At 38.6% G+C, this 10,291-nt stretch overlaps 1 protein-coding gene across 1 annotated transcript in view; it reads right to left on the reverse strand.

Annotated features, from left to right (window-relative positions):
• LOC145686791 (uncharacterized) overlaps positions 1 to 9,810 on the reverse strand; it is a 759,437-nt gene extending 749,627 nt beyond the window's left edge. Inside the window, exon 1 of the mRNA XM_081760448.1 lies at positions 9,260 to 9,810. Coding sequence (XP_081616574.1) covers positions 9,260 to 9,299 — 40 coding nt within the window. The 5' untranslated portion in view covers positions 9,300 to 9,810. The remainder of the gene's footprint in view (positions 1 to 9,259) is intronic.
• Between the last annotated feature and the right edge of the window lie 481 nt (positions 9,811 to 10,291).

Here is a 10,291-nt window from a genome sequence, read left to right on the forward strand (position 1 = left end):
TAAAATATTAAAAAAATCCTTTATCGTTATCAACAACAACTGGGTGGAGTTGTATACTTAATTTGAGAGCTAGCGAGCTGCAGGCTCCATTTCCCACATCTAACACAACTTTCGTTTCCCGCACGCAGTCAACGGTTCAGAGACAGCGGAATTCACGGAACGAAAACAACTAAATCTCAAAGCTACGACAAGAATAAGAGGAAGAGATTTTTCCCCCAAGAGAACAATCTAAAGAAAATGGCTTTCAGCTTCTTTTAAATCTAAACCCCCTCCTTTCTTTTTCATATACGTCAAGATAATATTCTAAATTTCACATTGGTATTCTGTTTAAAGTTAAACCAAGGTTATATCGAGACCAGACAATGGTGCAAAATCATTAAATTATATACAGAATTATACAAGACAGTATAACAGGATTATCATGGTTTATACGAATCATTTGATGCAAAAATTCTAACCATTCTGTACAAAATAAAAATTCCAATTATCATGGCCACGGCAATTTGCCGCCCCGTGCGATGAAATCAATTGCGGCCCAATTTTTCTCGAGAAAGAACAAATCTTAAAAGTCGCGATTTTAAGTATGCTACACTATCATGAACAACGAAGGGGAGGGAAAGATCACTTCTCAAAAAGGCCTAAACACTACAAATACAATCTCAGTTTTTTTTTTTTTTTTTTTTTTTTTTTTTTTTTTTTTTTTTTTTTTACAAAATAAAAATCTATAACCAGTGCAAACACACCTGCAGAGGAAAGATGGTAATCCTTTTTATAGAATTCAATATCGAGCTTCAATATCAATATAAGAACTTGCAATTCCAGGGCAACTAGCTCTTTTATTGTTGTTTCTTGATTTTCCTTCTACATCTGTTATTTTTTTTAAATCTTGTTTCTAACTTCAATGATAAGGAACTTGTTTGTGACAAAGACAAGACTAGTTTTCATATCAAAATTGTGATAACTAACTAAATGGAACAAGTGTTCGCTACTATTCGAGAGTTGAGTTCTTGTATTTGACAACAATCAATCAATTCATTTCATTTGTTTGAACATTTGCTTTAGCACTATCCATTTGACCTTAAACTAATGAGACCTAAGCATAATTTATGAACGTCGTATACAATAGGTCAGCTTAGCAAATTTGACGACCATCATCGTAAAGTCTGTTTCCAACAAGAAATATTTATTTTATATAATATAGTTATGACAGATTTTACCGCCCCTTGCAAATACACGTGCTGCATATATGGTAGGACCTGGTAGCCCCCCTTCGCATGCAACCACAACCACGTTTAGCCCTTTATTTAGTAAAGTCAAGATGATTTTAAGATTAAAGTTGCAGCACTTAAGCCAAGTCGACTACACTATTATTGTCCCAAAGACAAGCCGCGGTGGCTCAGTGGTAGAGCGTTCACCTCTGGTGCATTGGGTGCTTGATTCGATTCCTGCTGGACCCCAGTGAACTTTGTGGTGGAAAAACACCATGGGTTTTGGGGGGGTTGTCCCGTTTCCTCCCAATTTCTTCATTCCATCATTTCATTCATTTGTCATCAATCACTGTTTATTTTAGCCTCGCCGGCATAATTGTGGCACGTAAAACAAAAGATTTCATTTTATTGTCCCAAAGTTGAGAAGATTCTCTCAAATTATGTTGTACTAAATATTCATAAATCGCAAGCAAAATGGCGCAGACGCAAACCCGATAAATGATATATCGCTACGAGATATAGTGTATAATTGAAAATAATAAAATGAATATGTCGACAGAAGTATGTCTACACTATAAGTTGACTCCAAAAAATCTAAAATATCATTTGTAAGAAATAAAATGCTTGCACGAAATGAGAGTTCGAAACAGTCAATCGAATTCAGACGCCATCTTGTCTGGAACTCTTACAATTAGTTTGAGTCTCTACTCTCCAGAAAGCACTTTTGGAGCGCTTCGGCTCAGAGCAAATGGAATTTGTACGACTAATGGCATAGCAGCCATTTTGGGCGTATCATGGAATTATTTCAGACATGGCTATCATTTCGTATGGATCTTTGTCAAATTTCGGTCTGCAACGCAAATGAAAAATTCAACAAGCAATTAAAACTGCCGATTATTGCAAACTAAAACGCAAATTTTGTGTTGCGTTGTCAGATACCGCTACGGTATTAGGTCCCTGAATAAGCAGTGTTCTTCATTCGCCACTTCATTCTCGATTCTAGAAATGGGTTGGAGTTCCTCGTACAATTTTAAGTTATCGTGGCTTGATTTTTATCGAACGAAGAGCAGTGCGAGAGAAATTGAAAGTTCTTATGTAAGTCAAGATTAAAAATTAATATTTGTGTTTCTTAATGAACCTTAAATTTTTATATATGTTTCTTGTTTACATTGAGGAAACGACGTATATGGCGTACGTGAAAACGTAGGTTGCATTTGTAAATCCTGTAGTTTTTGGACTTAACGTACAACAAACGTATAGGGGATAAGCTGAAAAAGTACTGTATATTTTATACCTACTTTCCGTATAAGTGTTCCGAATAAATGCACTTTCTGTACGAACGAAAAACACTGTATATAGGCGGTCAGGATCTCACATACAAATGGACGTATATAATATATAGATGGCATATGTAACATACATATACGTATGTAATATACCGAAGACCGTTAAGTATCAGACATACTGCAACGGCATGATATAACATCTAAGCAACTGAATTCATAGATTAGAGCAATGGTTCCCAACCTATTAATTCACAACACACTTTGCACATCGTCTGCGACATCGTGACACACTTACTGTTTTAATTAATCTAATATATACAATTGATTGTGACTATGTTTCTCAGTTCATAACTCTTGAAGCATTTGAGCGATCTCGATCAAATTTTCCACATAGATGAGGTTCGGACCTGGGACGGCTTTTGTCATTTCACTTTGACGGTACAATGTAAGGGAGGGGGGATATATTTAAAAATGATCGAAAATGACCAATATTAGTGCCGAATCTATAGTTTTTGGGCTCGCTGAGACGAACAGTGACACTTGCGTTGCCGTTTAAATCGTAATTCAGCCCGCATTGCCTTTTATATTTAAAATATAGCGTATTCTCCCGTGCGAAGAACGGGCAACCTGCTACTAATAATATAAATTATAGTTTCTATCAAGTACTGACTAGTGCTGTTAAAATTCGAACAGTTTATCATTCAAATATTCAGATAATGGATTCTTTGAATATTCCAACAAAATTCGAAAAACGAATACTGATTCAAATATTTAAAATGAATATTCTGATATTCGGACAACAGAGGAAAAATTACTCGAATAATTCTAACTGTACTAGTAGCGACCTTATATGTAAGTAACACTGAGCGTTGTTGAGTTGACTGGTACAGTGTGTCCCAAAATTAATTTTAACTAATTATTATAAAATGCGCCATGATTTTTGAATTCTAAAAGATCTCGTGACATATCCTAAGTAAGACGGCGAGACATACTATTATGTTGCGACACGTTGGTTGGAAGTCACAGTAAAAAATGATTGATTGATTGGTTGATTTTAGTTTAGCGTCCCTTTTAGCAGCGAGGCTATATGAGACGTGGACCTACTGATTAACGTGGAATCCGAACCACATGAGCTCCCGCCGGGAATCAAACCCGGGTCTCCCACGCCAAAGGCGCGCACGCTAACCGCTTAGCCACGAAGGAGCTCAAGAAAAAATGAAGTCTTTCAGTTTAACGTCCCACGCATATGTCTTTTGGATTAAGCGACACGATAGTTAAAGTAAACGAATGATAATGGAAGAATTGGTGGCATGAGATGGTGGGAGGACACGGAAGTACTCCGAGAAAAAGCATGCACACGATGTTGTCCACCAGACACTTACTTGGCCGGGGATCGAACTAAGGATACCACGCACCAGAGGTAAGTGCTCTACCACTGAGCCACCATGTCTAATACTTTCAATTTATTGACAGCAAATGTGTACCTACACAAATTTCCTCAGTGATATTCTTCCATAAAGTCTTTGTCAAAGATCTTATAATAAAATACAGGATCTGCCCTTACAACAAAATCTTGAAGCCATACGTCACAGTTTCACCACCCCTACTCTGCCCACTCCGCCCAATAGGATTGCAATGTTTTGAGCCAACAATCATGGCGGAAACGAAAGTAGCCAATCAGACGATGGCAGAAACGAAAGTAGCCAATCAAACGTGCCAATGCTCGGTTGTTTTTTTGGCTTCATTGATTTAATAGGATGAAGATACATATGGGCAGATCCGCTATTTTATAACATCCTTGGTCCTTGTTCTGTTTTTTTTTTTTTCTTTCTTTCTTTCTTTCTTCATATGACTCGTTCACTACGATATCGACAAACTTAGATATGCGCCTAAGCTGAGTAGAGTTGAGCCTATGGGCGGTATTTTTGGTTCCCTCTCCCCAGGGTCATATGTTAGAGAAATTTCGCAAGTGGACATTTCTACAGATTATAATACTCCTTTCTGTTTTCGAAATCAACATATATATATCGATCAAAATAGAATTGAGGAAATATAGTCTAGAGTGTCCGAGTGGTTAACTTGGCCCTGTGTTAGCACGAATCCTTTAAGCAGATAAAACGAAAACACACATTCATTATCACGTCATATGTGAAGAGAAATTAAGCTTCAGAAAATCAACGGTTCTTCATGTTCTTAGAAATAGTTCATCCTCCCATCCCCGCGAATAAGCAGAAATGAAATTTCCCCTTAGGTGACAGTATCTTAAAACAAATTTGCTGCTGATATGTAAGTTCTTTTTTTTTCTATTTTTTTAAGAATAAAAGAAAAGGCATAGCTAAATGCACGCGATCATACGCTATTAGCTAAACACACGATACACTCATTTCGTGTCATGTTTCAAACAAGGGACTACAGTAGCTCAGTGATTGAGCGCTCGCTTCTGTCTCGAGGGGTCCCTGCTCTGACCATGTGAGTTGGCTGTTATAGCAGCGTGTTCGTGGGTTTCATTGGAGTTCTCTCGTTTCCTCCCACATTGTCATTCTACAAATAATTCTATAATTTCATTTGTTTTTATAAATGATCCATCTCCTTGAATCAATGCCACAAGTTAAAGCCGGGATATAAAACAGTTTTTTTTTTAAACCTAACTCCCTTTCGGTGTCTGAATACCAATGCATCTCATAATGTTTAGGGCCGTAATACACTAATTCCGAAAAATTTATCTTAGGGGAACAAGAAAAATGCTTTGATTTCCGGCGGGAGCTTATGTGGTGCAGACCTTATGTTAAGCTTTAGGTCCACATTTCGTATTGACTCGACTCTAAAAGGGACACTAAGCTCTAATCCAACCTAATATGTTTTGAAATTAGATATTTAGCTTAAGTCTCCCACCCCTATACCTTTTAGTGGTCCTCCGTAGCGTACTCACTAACGCTCTCGCCTCCAGTTCGAATAGTCCCGGGTTCGATTTCCGGCGGGTGCACTCGGTCGAAAAAGTGTAAAAACTTTTTCAGTCCAACCATCATGAGTGAGAATTTCCTTGTTTTATTCTCATTCCCATCAGATAAATGCGGTGATGGTACCTAACATACAGGCCACTGGCTGCTTCTTTCCTTCCCTGGGGCCATAGTGGCTCAGTGGTAGAGCGTATCACCTCTAGATCTTGGGGTCCCGGGTTCTATCCCAGCCCCCACCAAGTGAACTTTGTAGTGGACAAGCACCGTGTGCGTGGGTTTCCTCGGATTCTCCCGTTTCCTCCCACTTTCATCATTCCACCATTGTATTCATTTCTCATCATCATCGTCTCCTTTAGCCTAGTCGGCATAACCGTCGGATAGTGTAATCGCCGAGTGACGTCATCTCTCATACTTGGCCATACATGCCGGAAATCCAGAAATATAATTTCCTTTTAGGCTTAAAGGAAAAAGATGACTAATAAAATGTAAATAATTGTGAAAGAATTGGTGGAATGATAGTGCGAGAGGAAACGGGAGAAAATCTCGAAAGACTATGGTTCTGATGTGGTTCGTCGCAAGGTCACTTCATCTGGGATCAAATTAAGTATCCTCTACCTCGGAGCTGAGCTCTCTTACCATTTAGCCACCCTCTCTCTCTGGTGCACAAAGTGAATAAAAAAAATACATGCTTTGCTTTTACGAGAATGTTCAATGTTTTATCAAATCTTGAACTTTAGCCTACATTTTCATTTAATTAATTAATTAATTAATTAATTGGTATCTACATCCTTCATCAGCAGAGAGGCTGTATCGCACGAGACCTGCATTTTAAAGTGCGATCTGAACCCCCATTGAAGGACGTTTGATGTTCTTCCATTCGGAATCAAACACAGAACATTGAGCAACAAAGTGCTCCCTTGTAACTAAGCGGTTAGTATACGCGCCTTTGACGTAGGAGACCCGGGTTCAATTCCTGGCGGGAGCTTTTGTGATTCGCATCTCATGCTAAGCTGTAGGTCCACGTCTCATATCGTCGCATGAGAACCAGAGGAACGTAACTCCAAAAATGCGGTTTTCGTGTTCTTCATGTTTCGACATGATTTTGAAAGCCCCACTTGGTGTAAATGGAACGTAACACCATCAGTTCTCCTTGTCGATCATCTGTAGTAATGTAGCTCAATTACCATCTTATTAAAAACACGTCTTTCTAAGAAAATAATATTTTTGTCCTCTCGCCTGTAAACCTACGAAAATGGAATTACGTTCTTCTGGTTCTGATGCAACGATATATAGTCTCGCTGCTGAAAGGATTGATTGATTGATTGATTTTGAGTTTTACGTCCCGTTCAGCAGCGAGGCTATATGAGACGTGGACCTACTGATTAACGTGGAATCCGAATCACATGAGCTCCCGCCGGGAATCGAACCCGGGTCTCCCACGCCAAAGGCGCGTACGCTAACCGCTTAGCCACGGAGGAGCTCGCAGCTGCTGAAAGGAACATTAAACAAAATTCAAACTAAGCAACAAAGGCGCGTGCGTGCGCGCTAGTCACTAGGCTGAGGGAGAAAACATTCATGTTAAATTTATTGTTACTCACATACATAATAAGCAATAAATGACATAATAAGCAATAATAAGCAATTGTTTTTTTGGTATATACATATATTAAGTGTATAAAGTGTTTCCCAAATAAGTCTCAGAAAATTTCAAAATAAAATTCTTAAATTTTTACGAGGGCATGATGGCTCAGTGATAGAATGCTTACCGCTGGTGCGAAAGGTTTGGTTCGATTTAAGGGCGCCCATCAGGGAAGCAAGGTGGGGCGCTCGCCTCCTCTAGAGGAAATTGTACTTTGGAAGATCGAAAACCCAATACATTTTTTTAAGAATAGTTACCGCAAAATTTGAGACTACATTTGAAATGTTGCTTATACTTGCCCCCCCTTGGAAACCACAACATGGGTGCCCTTGGTTCGATTCCATTCCATACGAGTTTGTGGAGAACATCATCGTGTTTGAGGATTTTCCCGTTACCTCCCACATTTTAATTCGATCAATTTCTTTCACAATCATTAATTTTCATTAATTATCTGTGTCCTTTACCCAAAGTGGTTTCCAACCGACATGTTGCGCAGTTCCATAGTGTGTCAGGAAATTTTAACATTTAAAAATTACGAATCATTTAATACTTATAGTGCTGCCAAAATGTCTTGAGGCGTGGCAAAAATGCGAACTAAAGCTCACACCTACGCGTTGAGCCAATAAGGGTTCAGCTGTTGCTAAGCGAGAGAGCCTTAGTGAAAGGGAGTGGAATTCCTTCAGCCGATAGCAGCGCCTGGAACGGAAGACTAGGTATCAAGTCAATGTGGTATATCTTTAGTAGAACTTAATTTTGAGACGACGCGGTGGCACAGTGGTAGAGCATTTACCTCTGATGCATGAGATCCCTAATTCGATCCCAGGCTAGTAAGTAAGTTTATGGTAGACAATATCGTGTAGTGGGTTTTCACGGGAAGTACATTTCATCCCCCATCCTCATTCCACTAATTCCTCCATCATCATTCACTTGCTTTAATCATCGTCTCCGTTAGTCTAAAAGGTATAATCCTGGGGCGTTAAGCTTGTTTTAATTTTGAGACGGACTATACCAGTCAATGCCTATAGTAGTAATAATAATGGTCCGCACTACATAGAGTTACCACTTTATAAAAGACTTATAGACTTACGCTATTTAATTTATAATATTTTAAATTTTAAAAAATCAAACAAGTGGGTCGCGATCTAGTGGATTGTCAGAAGTGTCATCAGTGAAAAAAGGTTGGGAACCGCTGCTTTAACCTATAGGGCATAATACTGGGGCGTAAAAATTATTATTATTATTATTATTATTATTATTATTATTATTATTATTATTATTATTATTATTATTATTATTATTACTGATCCCTTTTGGCTTTTGAGTGACACTATCATGTCACTCCATCCCCTTTCAGAAATACTATTATATACCCTTATCATAGAGTAATGGATGGTATCGTTACCCTATGCTCTTATTCCTAGGTAAAATTACAGCGAGCAGTGACATATTCTTCGTATCTTTTCAAACATCACTATACATTGTTATACGCACAATTTCTTGAATTGGATTGAATTGGATATGAAACCAAAATTTTTCAGTTTAATGTTTCATTATTATGCTCTGTAGGCTAAGCAAGACGATGATTAAGGCAAGTGAATAACAATGGAAGACCTGGTGGAATGAGAATGTAGAGGGAAACGGGATTACCCCAAGAAAACCCACGGACACAATATCGTCCACCACAAACTTACTTACTGTCCGGGGATCGAACTAGGTACCCCACGAACCAGACATAAGCGCTCTACCATTGTGCCACCGTGGCCCTTACGAAGTGTCTGCACCGTGTATCGCATGTGCCTTTGCCGGGTACTGAACCCAGAACCACATACATATTGGGAGAGACATGTTCTTATTTATGTTTACGTTTTTCATTGGTACTATCAGAGTAGTATATATTTAATATTTTCTTTTTAAAAATTTAGACACATTATTAATCATTGGAAAGACATGAAGCCCGTTGATTTTTATGTGTGATGGTATTATAAAAATAATGAAACTAACGCCGTGCAGTACATGTAAACAACAAATGATATTGCGTCCCTTATAAACAATGTTTAAGGGCTTTTCCGTTTCCTATTTAACTGTTTGTGTCAACACACGTATGATAAACAAATACAAAGAAACTCTCTTGGTAAACAGAAAAATAAAAACAAGAAATTTGGAACTTACCTGTAACTGCAGACAGCACCAACATTGACCATAAATACATAGTCAGTTGCCCGATTTTTCGCACAATTTCTTGAGAACGTTCTTATGCAGGTGATAGTTTTTTTTTCTTTTTTTTTAAAAAAAAGGCAAACAAAAACAAAAGAAAACTGTTTCACGCACTTCTTCGCCAGGAGCGTCCCGCTGGTCGTGCTTCGCTCAACGGAGACTTGCGTTCGAAAACAAATTGTTTTTGAAGCTTTTGCATGCTTTAAAAAGAGAGAGAATAGACCGGGAAAGACATTCGGTGCCTCCTTCGAAAGCGCATGTCAGACAGAACGTGTTCAATCGCAACTCACTTTGGGTCATCTCATCCCTCACTCACTGCGACTACCCTTCCGTTTCTGCGCCTTGTCACCCCCTTCGTCCTCCCCTACAAGCCTTAAATATTAGATAAGCCGGAACACCAGCAAAAGGTGTTAGGTCTCCTTTTTTACATACATAGATTTTCCTTGCTCTGGTAATATAGATAAGGGGCTTCTCTTTACATACCAAAACAGTTGACGATTTAAAGTGTGCTGTCGATGTAAAATGTTGCTCCTGTAAGTGCTTTTAGAGAGTACGGACACACACACACATTCGAGCAGACCGCTAACCTTGAAAATGATGGAACACCTTCCTTGAATTGCACTTGTTTTATACGACGCTTGGTATATGATCTTTTGCACTTACCAACGACCGAAATAGCCACATATACGAAAAATTAAGATTTCAAAGGGGAAAAAATCTGTATATATTATTTATGATATTACGGGTTGCCATAATATTTTTTTTATTTATTTAACAAATAATTAGACACAGAGCCGGAATCGCTGGTGTAGTTCTGTGATCAGTTCTCCTTAAGGCGAGATAGTACGCTGGGTAACGGCCAAGGGCGCCGATTGTAGGGCCGGGGGCCCGAGCCCCCCAAAGCTCATCTGCCCCCCGCTTTGTATTTATGAACATACAATATTTAGCATAATTTGAATGCAATTTGTCCTTAAATTGTCATATATG

The sequence above is a fragment of the Thermobia domestica genome, chromosome 5, assembly GCF_964235325.1.
Source record: "Thermobia domestica chromosome 5, izTheDome1.hap1.1, whole genome shotgun sequence".
Lineage (NCBI taxonomy): Eukaryota > Metazoa > Arthropoda > Insecta > Zygentoma > Lepismatidae > Thermobia > Thermobia domestica.